The sequence below is a fragment of the Oratosquilla oratoria genome, chromosome 21 (genome assembly GCF_046742065.1).
Source record: "Oratosquilla oratoria isolate Oo_2021 chromosome 21, ASM4674206v1, whole genome shotgun sequence".
Taxonomy (NCBI): Eukaryota; Metazoa; Arthropoda; class Malacostraca; order Stomatopoda; family Squillidae; genus Oratosquilla; species Oratosquilla oratoria.
The window spans coordinates 4,343,248-4,359,397 of record NC_134797.1 but is presented as its reverse complement, the minus strand read 5'-3'; the positions used below and the strand labels follow the sequence as shown (position 1 = coordinate 4,359,397).

General features: G+C 37.3%; 1 protein-coding gene across 3 annotated transcripts in view; it reads right to left on the bottom strand.

The window, feature by feature from the left end:
• Window positions 1-16,150, bottom strand: part of Gk1 (Glycerol kinase 1) — a 107,006-nt gene that overhangs the window by 22,961 nt on the left and 67,895 nt on the right. The window contains exon 14 of one of the 3 annotated variants that reach the window (XM_076204277.1): window positions 463-1,198. The exons of 1 other annotated variant lie outside the window; for it this stretch is intronic. In XM_076204277.1, the coding sequence (XP_076060392.1) occupies window positions 1,098-1,198 (101 nt within the window). In that variant the 3' untranslated portion in view covers window positions 463-1,097. Of the gene's footprint in view, window positions 1-462; window positions 1,199-16,150 lie in introns of those variants that run through there. One more of the 3 variants, XM_076204276.1, reaches the window with a different exon arrangement.

Here is a 16,150-nt window from a genome sequence, read left to right as displayed (position 1 = left end):
GACTTTCTGAATAACTGATTAATGAGGAAAATTTTGAATGACAAGATGCCACATTAGAGAGAAGTACCTACAGGGTCCTGCAGTAATGTTCTTACTTTACATTAATATAATGGATAAAACAAAATTCTATCAGTCTATCTGACAATGATGAAAAGATCATGAGAGTGAAAGTGGAGAATGATGATGATATTACAAAAAGATCTAGACAAGATATATGAATGAAGCTACAAATGGAACAGATTTAATAGAAAAAATGTAAAATACTAGAAATAGGCTTAACCCATTAAACTCCAATGAGAAGATTCTTGTCAATTGGTCAAATAAAAAAAAAAATCACAAAACACCAAAATGTTTGATCAAACACCAGAAAAATATGACCAGTCCTCGCTTTGTGCGAGGACTGGTCATATTTTTCTGGTGTTTGATCAAACATTTTGGTGTTTTATGATTTTTTGTTTTATTTGACCAAATGACAAGAATCTTCTCATCGGAGTTTAATGGGTTAAGTGAGAAAAAGGCCATATCTAAACTATAAAATGGGAACTTAAACAATTAACCCCCACTCTTGAGGTGGGGTTAGTGATAAAAAAACAAATATTATGGAAATAATATTAAGTGACACCTGAGGTGTCAGTATCAGCAGCTAAAGACACTTCAAGGTTGTTGGTGAACTTTGGAATTTGGGTGTACATATTTTGTACATCTTGGAAATCATCTTCAAATACCCAGAACACCATACATTCACATTCTTTACATCTAGAAATTATTTCATCACTCCAACACCTTTGATATAATTAAGGATTTAGAATCCCTTTAAAATGTGCAAAATTACTATATCAAAGGATTGTTGTCCTACTTGAGCAACATGAAAAATAAATCACAGATGCATTTATTACATTAAAAGTATTTCATTACTCATAAATATACTTAAAGAATGAATGTACACTATATACATATAAGTTACCAACTAATTCATGTTCTACCAATGGAATAATCTTAGACCCCACTCAACATTCACACAATTCACATAAAACTGGAATTGGAAAAGTCTATTTATAATATGCTTCTGTACAATGGTAAGTAACAAAAGTGCATAGTCAAGAACCCTTGTGTAGAAACTCTGCAACCATTAAGGTCAAGAAACTGGACATCAGGAACAGCGAAGGAGGCACAGAAGACAGGAGACGATATTCTCTGTCTGAAATCAATGAGAAAACATGAAACCTGTCAGTACCTGGAAGTTCCTATTAGAAATACTTTGAAAAATTATATTTACATCATACTGTATACCAAAATCCCATTCCCCCTTAAAAAGTGGTAGCCAAGTTAAAACACATCCACATCACAAACTAATAAAACCTTTTTGTCAAATCAAGGATAAAGGGTCACCCTGTCCTGTCGCAGTACTTTGGCCAAAAGCAATGCAGCGAGGCCCTGCTCTTCTAAAGCAGGATCTGACAGCTGGAGCAGATTTGCCCCAACTACATCATAATGATGCCTCCTCATCCACTCTGAATAAATTATGAAGATGAAAAAACATCTTTTGGTCAATGCATCCTTCCATCTATCTACATCTTCCATTCACACCTATCTCTTGCACTCTCTTCTCTCTCTACTCTGCTTGATGGGCATTCCACATGCATTCAAGAACCAGAGGCAACTCAAAGTAAATACACTTTGCTTGAGAAGGAAATAATTTTCCACAGCATAACATTTCTGACAATTTTCTTTAATCATTTATGTAACCCACCTTTGTACTATATCAACATTGGCCTTCTGTTGAGATTCTGAACAGTCTTAGCCAAACCCTCAGGTATATAAAACCTGGTATTTGCAACAGGATAAAGTAAGCCATGGTACTGATGGGGTTATGATGAGGACTTTACTTTTTTTCCATTTCCTAACTATATACCGTGGAACCCTGCCATTCGTCTACCTCTCTACTCGTACAATTCATTATTTGTCCAACTTGTTTAAATAAAATTCAACTCGTCATTCGTATGCTTGCCTCGAGATTTGAACAGCGTCACCTTGTTACTGGCCACACCATGATGTCTCTACTGCTCAGTCTTGTGCTAACTTCCGTACGCTACTCATCATCCATGCAAGCTTTGTGAAACTGTGCTAATTTATTGCTATTTATGGTTATTTTTATTAAAAATAGTGCAGCCATGGGTCCAAAAAATATTAGTGATTCAACCAAGCCTAAAAGTCTGGAACGGATTAATCCAATTTACATTATATCTTATGAGAAAAAATGATTCGCCATTCATACAAATTGCCATTTGAACAGCCTCCTGGAACGGATAGTGTACGAATAGTGAGGTTCCACTGTACCAAGAGTTTTTTCCCCTTTATAAGGGAGGTAGCTAACTCAAAGGCATGCATCTACTCCTACCCATTCATCACCCTTTCCTCCCTCTAATCTTAGCTCCTCATGAATGACTGGTACCCCACTGCCCTGGGTCAGAAGCAATTTCATTTACTAAATAACCTAAAGCTTTGACCAGCTCAGCATTTCTACAGTTTAGGTCCAAAACTGTACAAACATACATACAGGTATATAAAAAAGCACTTTACCATTTATAAGAGGGTGGCTATATTTATTCATACTCTAAAAGCTAAAACAAGTTAAAGAATGCTAACTCAAAAGTGCAGTGACAGGTAAAACTGTCAAACCACAACACAGAAGATTCACCAATGTCACATGAATTTATTCAGCTATGCGATTACTTCCATAGCAAAGGGATTAACAAGATCAGCATAGGAAAATAAAACATACAACTAAATCACAATTTATTCTACATGGTAAGCAAGAAATCTTAAACAGAAAAAATAAACAAAATAATAATACTGAGAAGCTTTTTAAAGGCAATAACAACTATAGACTTTACCTGTTCAACATGCAAGATCACTATATATATATATATATATATATATATATATATGTAATATACAATATATCCACACACAGTACAAGCTCAATATAAAGACTTCAGCCCAAGCTACATTCAGAATAGAAAAGTCTGCTATCTAGAATTTTTTATAGACACCCCTATTCCCAGTATGCTTCAGTATGTAAACTTTTCTGATAGAGAGTATTTCTGCTATATCTTCTGTGGCTCCCAAACAAAGCCAACTTTTGAGTAAAAGCAGCAACGACTGCAACAGCACTGTAGGAAAGAGGACAAACGCAGAGTATGGGAGTCCAATATATTGGACTCCCATACTCTGCGTTTGGCCTCTTTCCTACAAAGCCAACTTTTCTCGTTTTTTAGGCAAGAAGATTTTACAGAACAGCTATCTGGAGGTATCTGCTCTTTTATGTGAACTTGTTCATACTAGGGGAGTTTGTTATACTGCACTTGTACTATATGTGCATGCATGTGTATTTACCTAGTTGTATTTTACAGGAAGAGCTATGCTCATAATGACTCGCTTTTGTATCTTTCAGCATCCAGTTTGATCTTAAATTCTTGTATGGTTTTTGCACTCACTGATTCCTTGTTCAATTCGTGTGTACATCTATGTGTTTACCTGAATGTATTTACACAATTGTATCATACAGGAATGGAACAATACTGGTTGGGTCCTATCTACTCTCAATTTATCATACCTAACCACCAATTCATTTACAGTTCCAACCTAATCTGTATCCTTGATTTCCATACATACATACATACATGTACCAAAGGCCTTATTACCCCTTACATGGAAGGTAGCCAAAAAGAAAAAGGCACAGAAACCACTCCCACCCATTCCATCCCCTACATACTCCACTCCCCTCCACCCTCTTCCCTCCCTCACATCTTGGCACCTCCTAGATGATGGGTCATCGCTGCATCCTATCCACTGCCCAGGGTCAGAAGCAGTATCGCAAGACATAGCATATCCACAGCAAGGCCGCTTCATTAATTTGGCGACCCATCCTCTCCGTCTGTCATGCAGAAAAGGAGAAGACGGGGTGAAATCCCTTCGGGCTGCGTCACCTCTTTCTCTTTGATCTTTCCAAGTTGACAGACCAGTGCTTTTAGTTTTTCCTATGGTTGATCTGCCAGGCTAGGGACCAATTTGTTTGCTGCTATTTTTATTCTCTCAATCTTGTTCATATCCATCACTATGTGGGGACCATACCACTGTGTGTATTTACCTTGTTATATTGTACAGGAAGGGGAGCTATGCCCATAATGACTTGTCTTTGTATCTCTCAGCATCTAGTTTCTTAGATTTATGGTGTTTGCATACACTATTGTTTCATCAAATTTGTTCTAGACATCCACCATTCTGTGTGGAAAACTATAACTATCTTTTTTGAGTTCCTTTTCATGTCCTCTTGTTTTTCTTTTATCCCACTTTAACAAGTCTTCTCTGTCAAGGACTTCCATGCCTTTCATGATTCTGTAAATGGCCAATAGATCTCTCCTCTTTGTTCCAAGGTGGGTAGTTCCAGTTTAAACAATTTTTGTTCATATGTCAAATTTGAAAGAGTTGGGGCCATCTTTGTCGTTGCTCTTTGGATTCATTCTAATTTCTATATATTTTTTTGTGCTGGGTGTACATAGTGTCGTAGTATACTCTAATCTTGGTCTTATCAGTGTGACAATTTTTTTTTTTTACCATTACTTCAAGTAATTAAAAGCCATCTTTATTGATCTTGGTAAATTGTAGGTTTCTCCGACTATTTTGTTTATATGCTTGTCTGAGGACATGTCTTTCATGATAATTATTCGTAGGTCCTTTTTTTTTTTAGCTAACTTTCTTTACTGCCTTTGTACTGATTTTATATTGTCCTGATATATATATATATTTTTTTTTCTTTTTACTTCTTCCAAACACTATTATACTACATTTCTTAATGTTAAACTTCACTTTCCATTTTTGGCTCCATTCCCAGACTATCCAGGTCTCTCTATAATGATTCACAGTCTTTTTCTGTATGTACTTTTAGTAGTTCTGCATCGTCTGCAAAGAAGTTCATATAACATTCTACACCTTCATCCATGTCATTTATATGTATAGCAAACATTATCGGAGCTAATACTGAGCCTTGTGGGACTCCAGTTATCCTTTCTTCCCAGGTCGAGTTTTTATCTCTAAGTATCACTTTCATTTTTCTCCCGTGCAAGAAATCTTCCATCCATTTGAATTATTTTCCTTCACACCTCCTGTTGTTTTGAGTTTTCTTAATCATTTTTTGTGTGGTACTTTATCAAATGCCTTTTGTAAATCCAGGAAAGCACAATCTACCCATCTGTCTCTTCCTTGCCTTATATCTATTAACCTTGAATAAAAACAAATCAAGTTTGTGGCACATGATGTTCCTTGTCTAAAACAGAATTGTTTTGGATTCAGTATATTGTTTTCTTCCAGATGTTCATATAGCTATTGTGCTTGTAAGGGAGACCGGTCTATAGTTTATTGGGTCTTCCTTATCTCCCCCTTTATATAGTTGGACAATGTTGGTATTTTTCCAGTCTTGCAGTACCTTTCCTTCTTTGAGCGAGCAATCTATTATCTTGTATACTTTGTCCACTAGTTCATCTATACATTCTTTTAGTATCCAACTTGCAATTCCATCCAGGACGTGTGATCATCTGACATCAAGGTTTATTATTTGGCCCCTTATTTCTGTTACAATTATTTTTTTTATTTGCGGGATCTTTCTCCTTTTTCTTCATCTCATTTATGTGTATTTTCATTTGTGAATACAGATTTGAAAGGTTTGTTCATAATTTCAGCCATTTCTATGTCTTCTATGTATTCTGTATTCCTTTGAAGTAGTTTCACTATTTCTTGTTTATCTTTTGATTTACCATTTACACGAGGTGCCAAGATAAGAGGGAGGGAGGAGGGTGGAGGGGAGTGGAATATATAGGAAATGGAATGGGTGGGAGTGGTTTCTATGCATTTTTCTTTTTGGCTACCCCTCATGTTGGGGGAAAAAGCCTTTGGTATATATATATGTACTTACATATCTGTAGAAAAATTTAGGTTGATCCTTACATTTGTCTATTATGTCTTTTTCATCATTCCATTTTTCTTCCCTGCATATCTATACATATTCATTTCTTGGTTTGATATATATTTCCACTTTCCAATTTTTTTCTGTTCTTTTTTCCATCTTTTCCAAGCTTTGTCTCTTCTATCTTTTTCCCTCGCTATATTTTTGTTGTGTGTATGTATTTACCTACTTGTATTTACCTTATGTATTTTATGGGAAGAGAGCTATGCTTGTAGTGACCTGCTTTTGTATCTTTCCGCACCCAATTTGATCTTAAATTCTTGTACAGTTTTTGCACTCACTATTTCCTCATTCAGTTTGTTCCCCTTGCACAGGAGGTAGCCAAAAGAAAAGACACAGAAACCACTCCCACCCATTCCATCCCCTACATATTCCACTCCTCTCCACCCTCTTATCTTGGCACCTCCTGGATGATGGGTCATCCCTGCATCTTGTCCACTGCCCTGGGTCAGAAGCAGTGTCACAAGACACAGCACATCCACTTCATTAATTCGGTGACACCCCCTCTCGTCCCCTCATGCAGAAAAGGAGAAGACTGGGAGAAATCCCTTCGGACTGCGTAAATTTATTTCTCATACATACTCCCTCACCCCCCATCCCCTACCCACTCCACCTCATGTATCACAGCATCATCCATACTCCATTCACCCCTATCTTCTGTCCTCTCCCATCTTTCCTCAACAGACATTCCCCTTTCCCAATGCCCCTTTTACCCCCATCCATCCATCTCATCCTAGGTTGCCCCCTCATGTTCACTCCTTCCACCCTTGCCTTCCACACCTCTTTTATTAGTCTTTCTTCACTCATTCTTTCCAAGGGTCCAAACCATCCTAATACTCTTTCATCAACCCTATCTCCCAACTCCCTTTCCACCCCTGTTCTCCTTACAAGCACAGTAGCAAAAATATGCAAAAAAGTTATTAGGAATAAATGAATAAAACGCTTGGAAGAGAACAATATACTAAATCCAAAACAGTTGGGTTTTAAAAGTGGAAGATTATGTACCACAAACTTAATATGCTTTTACTCAAGAATAATAGAAATAATGCAAGAGAAACGGATGGGTTTGTGCTTTCTTAGATTTACAAAAGGCTTTTGACAAAGTACCACACAAAAAGCTACTAAGAAAAATTTAAATAATAGGTGGAATACAAGGAAAGTTATTGGAATGGATGAAAGATTTCTTGAACAGGAGAAAAATGTGGGTGGTACTTAGAGACAAGAACTCAAATTGTGAATATATGATAAGTGGAGTCCCACAAGTCTCTGTGCTGGTTCCGATAATGTTTGCCATTATTATAAATGAAATGGATGAAGGTATGGAATGTTATATGAACTTCTTTGCAGATGATGCAAAACTACTAAAGAGAGTAAGTACAGAGGAAGACTGTAAATCTTTTCAAGAAGACTTGGACAAAGTCTGAAAATGGAGTCAGGAGTGTGAAGTGAACTTCAACATTAAGAAATGTAGCATAATGGAATTTGAAAAAAAAAAAAATAGAATATCGGATCAATATAAAAATGGTACAAAGAAAGTTAAAAAAGTCAACTCGGAAACGGACATAGAAGTATCTCAAATGACATGACACCAGACAAACATGACAACAAAGGTTGAAGAAATGGTAAAGAAAATATCAATTATACTGATACAACCAAAATTGGAATACGCTGCAACACTATGGACATCTAGTTCTAAAAAAAAAAAAAAAAAAACTAGAAAGAGTTCAAAGAGCAAAAACAAAGATAGCACCAATACTTTCTAATTTGACATATGAACAAAGGTTGGATAAACTAAATCTACCAACCCTGGAACAAAGAAGAGAAAGAGGTGATTTGCTAACCATCTACAGAATTATGAAAGGGAAATTCTTGATAGAGACTACTTACTAAAGTGAGACCGAAGAAAATCAAGAGGACATGAGAAGAAACTTAAGAACAGTTACAGAAGAGATCTGAAAAAGAATAGCTTCCCACACAGAGTGATAGATATCTGGAACAAACTGAATGAGGAAACAGTGAGTGCTAAAACTATACAAGATTTTAAGAACAAACTGGATGCAGAAAGATACAAAAGCGGGTCACTATGAGCATAGCTCTCTTCCTGTAAAATACAACTAGGTAAATACATGCATATGCCAAGGGCTTTTTCTCCCTTGCAAGGGAGGTAGCCAAAGGCAATAGGCATAATTTCATCCCCACACATTCCACTCCCGTTCACAACCCCTTCCTTCCTCTTATCTTGGCTCCTCCTGGATGATGGGTCATCCCTGCATTTTGCCCATTGCCCTGAATCAGAAGCAATACAACAAGACACCACACAGGTAACACCTGTTATCTTTTGAGAAATACATTGTCCTACATTCTGTAGCATACAAATAATATCAAGAAGTTTGTTCAAACTGTTTCATTGCTTATCTAGTTACTATAATGCCTATTAATGTCCAACAACAGGACTATTACAACTAATGGGGTGCAAATATATGCAAAACCCTCTGATAAGTCACTATCAATAGTTTTGCAGGTGCAACAAATAACTTTAAAACTTATCAACAGTTGTGTGTGTGTCACAACTAACCCTAAAGCTTAACCCCTTCGTTACCGACCCGTCAACCTTACGCAAACAAACGTTTCAAACTGTCCCACGAATGCCTGGAGCCTTATGTTTGTAAACACAGACACTTGCCACCACGTGGGTAGAAATAACCCAGAAACCGAGGCCTTGAGAGCCCTCAATACACACAGCTTATAACTGTGACATGTGTGTGTCACGGGGAGCACACTTGGTTCCTGGCGGGTGCACTCAGCCGTGACACGCAGGTGTCACAAAACACACATCCGGTACTCAAGGGGTTAATAACAACAAAATGGTAAACAACAAATTGGGTGCAAACTAATCAACTAGTATATATGATCACTGTGGTGAGCTGAAAGTCATGACAATTTAATAATCAACATAAAGAATTGCTTGTTAAAAGTCATACATTTCTTTTAAACAAGTTTTCTCCAATACAAAGAAAATGTAGACTCAACTAATAGGAGAATGAAAGAAAGAATTACAATCTGACTTGCTATTCATGGCAACAGTGATCCAGCAACACAAAGTCATGCACAAGCCTTTACCAAGTCACAATGTCTAACAACGCTTGCTGTAATCTAATGGAAGCATGCATCTCCTCAATCTCTGGAGACATATTCAATGACAAGGTCCAGTAAATTTTTTTTTTACAAATAATTATCTCAACACCTGCACACATTTACCTCCTTAGTTCCTGGAGACATATTCAATGACAAGATCATTGTAAAAGGTCCTGTATTTCTTTTTTTACACAAAACTGTGGATACTTCAGAAAAGTCCTATAAACTATAAAATTCTATCATTGTAAATTAACACTAGCTCATTTAAGTATCTTCTTAGTTTTTAGAGACATATTCAATGACAAGGTTATTCTATCCAGTAAAATTTTTGTGCACAAAAATCTATCCCAACACCTACACACAAAACTAGACACTTCAGAAAGTCCTATAAACAATAAAATTCTACCATTGCAAATCAACATGAGCTCATTTAAGTACTATTTACTCAGGCAACTTATTGATAAATATAATCTTAGTTCATCATTCCGTATTAAGTCTCATAACCTGGGAGCTGTGACTCTCTTGTAAGAGACCAGGGGTCAACAGACTGATTAATCCATTTTATTTAACAATGGAAGGTATATACCAAAAGAGAGGAATGACGAGAGAGGAAATGTGAATGGACGATGGGAGGACTGGTTCCAATGAAGGAAGAGGAGGATGAAGGAAGAAGAGAAGGGAGGAGGAAAGAGGAAGAGGAGGAAATGAGAGGAAGATGGGGAGGAAGGGGCAGGAAGAGGGAATGGGAGGAAGATGGGATTTGGGAAGGGAGAGGAGGAGGAGGAAGGATGAGACAAAGAAGGGGTGAGGAAAAGGGAAGGGGGAGGGGAAGGGGAGTAAGGAGCAGGAAAGGGCAAGAGTTGAAGAGAGGGAGGAGGGGGAAGAGCAGAAGTAAGAGAAGGAAGAAAAGGATGAGAAATAGAAAGGAGCAGGAGAAGGAAAGAGGAAGAAAGGGAAGGTGGTAATGAGAAAGGAGCAAGAGAAAGGGTAAGGCGATGGAGGAAGAAGTAGGAAATGAAAGGAAGTGAAAAGTGAGAGGAGAGAGGAGGTGAAAGGCGGGAGGAGGCCAAAGAAGGGAGGAGGAGGGGGCAGAAAATAAAAAAAAATGGGATAGCTTGAATATGTTTAGTCACCAGATGATGGCCCGAGGTAACACCTGAGAGGTGTGCCCTTTGGCCAGAGACCACTGGGCTCTCTCATCCAATTGTAAAATTGACATAATGTATTATCTATTACAAGATAATGTCTATTTCCACCCTTGATGTAATTACTACAAGAGAATCTCAGTTCTTGACCACAATTTATTCTAGAAAATAGTTCATGAACCAATCTGGTCAAAGGCCAAAACAAGTTTACTGATCTGCTGGATACAGCTCTACCAGGTTACTTTTCCACAAAACTTTGAATTTCTCCCCATTTTCCATTTGTTTGACTTGCGAGACATTCAAGAACTGAAGTTCTACTGCATATACATGAAACTTTCAAAATTAGATCACCTGTTGTATTCATACTGATTTTTATAAAGAGCATTAAATTGAGATCTTACAGCTAAGATTAAATTGCTAAATGAATATCATTCTTTAATGGACTGATTGTTATCAAAGTTAGCACCTAATATTCAACCCACTAATAAAATAACAAAGTCTCAGCTAAAGTCACAATCCATTCTACAACTGTAAAATTTGCATCAATATTGGAAAGATTAATTCATAATTTGAGCAAGCAGAAATTTTCAATTCCCTATTGTACTTTCTGTATTATTATAATTTCAAATTAAATAAAATTCTTCATTATGTTTTCATTATAGAACTTCTAAATACTTTGGTTGCATTTGCCTCTCAAATATTCCATTACTTAAATTCAACATTATTCATTACATATAAACAATGTAATGCCTTTATCTAGTAGATCATGTCCTGCCAATGGTAATATCACTTAATTTTTTTTCTTTCTTTTTATCGCAGCTATTATCCTTTTTGTCCTATTAATAAAAACTTCAAACAACCTCAACACACAAACCCATTTTAAATACCTAGCTATACTAAATACGTACAAGATAGCAATCATAATAATAAGGCACTAGCATAATAAAAAAAACAGAATAAAGCATTATTATAATCAAATTATCTCCCATTCCTATGTCAGATTTCATGAGTGCTATTACAAATTATGAAAACAAGAACCTAAACAAGAACTTCAGCAAGAAACTTAACATAAACCAATCAACCCCTACCTGCACTGTCACATAAACAATTTAACCATTAGATACCCTCTAGGCTTGAGTACACTTTCCTGAGAATCTTATCAAGTACTTTTCATTTTAAAGCAAAAAATTTGTAAATTAGTTTCAAAATCAAATTACTGATAGGATGGGGTAGAAGACATTTCCATACTTCTATATACCCCTCACCCTTTGACCTATAACTAATATTGCTTTTTAAATCTCCTTTTACTCCTTTGACATAGTACTGACCTTAATGCCCTATGCAGATTTTCTCCAGTTTATTGCCCAATAAATGTTCATATGAGGTGCATCACTGAATTAAAGTTAAAACTACCTGGACAATTCTTCACCACTATACACCTTACCATTCTATTCTGGCTAACATCACAATTCAATTAAGTCAAATGGACTATACAAGGCCTTAAATCTATTTCACCTTTTCAAAAGTTGCAGGGTAAATTCAGCATTCAGCTTACACTGTCCACCACTTGACAGATAAGATCTATGAGTTACTAAGGTGGTTTAACTCTTTCCTTATTGGATATATATATATATATATATATATATATAAATATATATATATATATATATATATATATATATATATATAGACATATATATATATATATAGATATATATATATATCTATATATATATATATATATATATACCTATATATATATATATATATATTTATTTTAGCTGCTACCAAGCTATTGCGTTCTAATGTGGTACCTCTTTGGTTGCGAGGGGATGATAGCATTTGAGGAAGATAGATAAAAAAGACACAGATTATGCTCGAGTCTATTCCTGATTAGTTTTGCACAGCTTCTTTGAAACTTGTCAGAAATAAATACCTTGTGTCTTTTTTATTCACCTTCATCAACTTGTCATAATGTCTCCACATTACAGCCTATTTTGAACAATCCTCTCTGTACCATGCCAGATTTTTTTTTCTTTTTTTACTATTCTGGCTGATACCAGGTTATTTCATGTATCTCAGTATCTCGGTACCTCAGTATCCCTTAGTACCAAGAACATCATTCTGACTTTGTAAATTTTTGTCTAATGAGAAATCTATGCCTAATTATGGTTGTATTAAAATGAATGTGATTATATTATGGAACTACTGTAGTTAGCTTGAACACACTGATTAGGTGTTTTAGTTTCACGTCACAACTCTCAGGAGAGGCTAGGACAGTGAACTTCTTATGGAAGACTTTTTGAAGTGCTAACATAAACATATAACATCAGCTTTCATCGCCTCTGATTTCTGCTATTGCAGAATAGGGTTACAATGATGTGAAAGTGTGGCTTGAACAATTGCCTCAAACTTGGGTTGAACCCAATCTTCTCACATACAAGTCAGATGCTACTTGCTGCTCCATCCAATCTATTATCCTTTCACCCCTTTATGTACAACTATTTTAGAATATGACTTATTTTTCTTTGGCACCTAGTTCTGAACAAAAAAATTGAATATGCATTTTTTTTCCATCATCAAAGTAAACAGGAAAATTATTATGCTTTAGTTTTTATCCAAGCAGGAGACAAGGTGACCATTTATCTTTAAGGTGTTGATAAGGGAGGGATAAAAAATGGGTTTTATTTGTTTATAATGTAGAAGAGCACTTTGATTTGGCCACCCTCTTAATAGTGACATGGCTCAGTCAAATCTCACACCTACACATACATACTGTATACTAAGGGATTTTTTTCCCCTTGCAAGGGAGGCAGCTAAAGATAAAAGGCATAAATCCACTCCCACCCATTTCATCCCCACTCACACCACTCCCATTCAATCCTTCCCTCCCTCTTTTCTTGGCACCTCCTGGACGACAGGTCATCCATTCCTGCATCCTATCCACTGCCTGGGTCAGAAGTAATGCAGTAAGATCCAGCGCATCCATCTTTTCCTTTCTGCATCTATCCTCCACTCTCAACTTGCCCTCCACCAAAAAATGATCTGATATTCCCTCACTCTCTCTCCTTTGAATATGTACATCCAAAACCTCTCCTATTCTTCCGAGTACCACTATATAGTCCAACAAAGCCCTATCTACCACCCTTCCATCTACCACCCTCTCCCATGTGTACTTATACATACATACATATACCAAAGGCTTTTTTCCCCCTTACATGGGAGGTAGCCAAAAAGAAAAAGGCATAGAAACCACTCCCACCCATTCCATCCCCTACATACTCCACTCCCCTCCACCCTCTTCCCTCCCTCACATCTTGGCACCTCCTGGATGATGGGTCTTCCCTGTATCCTGTCCACTGCCCTGAGTCAGAAACTGTTGTCGCAAGACACAGCACATCCACAGCAAGGCCACTTTATTTATTTGGTGACCCCCCCTCTCTGTCCCTTTATGCTTAACTTTTTTCTCCTAAGCACTGTGTTAGTTAACATCAACTCTCTAGATACATCTCCACCATCATCTCTCCACTATGATTTTTTCCCTACCACTCCATCTATGGGTTCATTTCCTACTCTAGCATTAAGATCTTCCGATACCACTACACTGACATTTCTCCTTAAACCATCTAATCACTCGTTTAAATCTATCCAAAAAGCCTCCCTTTTCTCTACACTCTTCTCACTGCCATGTCCATATGCACTTAACCACTTCAGTATGAGTCAAATTCTCGCATGCAACATTGGCTGCCATATGTATGATTCATCACACTACTCGCATTATGAAATATAGTCACTGCTGTATTACTCATTCTTTTACTCTGAATAATAATAAATATAGAAAACATGATTAAACCAATTCACAGAATCCATGAGTAACTCGTGTACAACTACAAAAAAATATACAATCAAGATGCTGATGCCAGCATCCTCATGTACACTTATGCCTCATAACCCACATCTTCCTTCCTAGTTTCACCTTCATCCACATTAACCTAAAAGAAACTTCCTTCCATTCCACCACATGTTCTACCTCTTCATTTACTAGTATACCCACCCATTCTCTCCCTTGTCCTCTCTTCACTCCCAACACCCTCCCAACTACACTCCCAAACTCAAACTCACCCCTCCCTTTCAACATAGTTTCACTCAAAGGCAACATCTCCATCTTTTTTCTCACAAACATATCTCTTCTCTTTTACTCTCTTTTGTACCACACCTAAGCATGTTGCAAGAAATGCCTGTAGATTGTTGTTGATTTATTCTATACTAGTGTGTACACATGCTTGCATTAGCTATACAACATTAGATCTTGGTGGTAGCAGCAAGCTTCAATGGGACCCCTTTTGTGTGATCTATCCTTCACTCCTTCCCAATCCTCTCTCATCTTCTTCTTGTGTTCCTTCTCCTTTTCTTTCTCATATAAGTGGTTTACTCTAAGCACCTCCCTACTTTGTCCTTTTTTCACTTTCTCCACTATCCTCCACTCTCAACTTACCTTCCACCAAAAATTGATCTGATGCTCCCCCATTCTCTCCCCCTAGAACATGTACATCCAAAACATTTCCTACTCTTCTCCTGGTTACCACTATATAGTCCATTAAAGCCCTATCTCCCATCCTTCCATCCACCACTACCTATGCTTGACTTTCTTCCTACAATGTATTTGCTATCATCAACTCTCTAGACATATCTCCACCATTGTCTCTCCACTATGATTTTTTCCTAGAACTCCATACTTCCCAACCACTCCATAAACTGGTTCATTTCCTACCTAAGCATCAAGATCTCCTAATACCACTACATTGACATTTATCCTTAAACCTTCTATGAACTCATTTAAATCTATCCAAAATCCTCCCTTTCCTCTACACTTTTCTCGCTACTGGGCCCATATGCACTTACAAAGACCCACATTTCCCTTTTCAATTTCATCTTCATCCACATTAGCCTTGAAGAAACCTCTTCCACTCCACCATACATTTACCCATCTCTTTCACTTACTAGTATAGCCACCCCTTCTCTTGCTCATCCCCTGTTCACTCCTGACACCTTCCTAACTACACTCCCTTTCAACTTAGTCTAAATGCCAACACATCCATCTTTCTTCTTACAAACATACTGCCTATCTCTCCCCTTTCGCTCTCATCTGTACCACATCCATGCTCATATGACCCAAACCTTAGTGTTCTGGTTGGAAAACTCCAAGGCCTTCTTGTGCCTTTGCTTTTTTTTATGAATGTCACCTTTGGGGCTATAGAGAGTAGGATTCCTAGTCCTATCCCCGTCCAATTTTTGTTGCTTTTTACAACTCAAGTGGGAACACACTGTGTAGTATTCTTCTCCCCTACCACTGGGTCCAGTGAAAAAAGGAAATGAATATTCAGAGAAGTGGTACAGGACAGTATTACAAGTGTGTGTGTGTGGGGGGGGGGGTGTCAGCATGATAGAGGGAGAGTCGCAGTATAATAAAGTAGCATCTTTTCTCTATGAATAGAGATCTTTCCTATCAATGACAAAATGATGTGTGGCTCTTGTCTGTACAGGCACCCCATATAGACCCTCAAGTATCAGCTACATGCTACTGAGCACCTTTTAACCCCCACAATAACATGCAGCCAATACCCCAGCTCACCTTCCCATCTTGGCCACCTCATGGACACAATTCATCCTGCCCCTGCCACACTGCTCATATCAAGGGCATTGCAGCATGGCATAGCACTTCCACGATAGGGCCTAACAGCAAGAGCTGGCTTACTGCCACCACTTCATCATATCCTTTGTGTTAATACTATTAGCATATTTTTTTTAAGTGTTCTGCCACCTAAACCATACCTAAAGCAAAAATTTT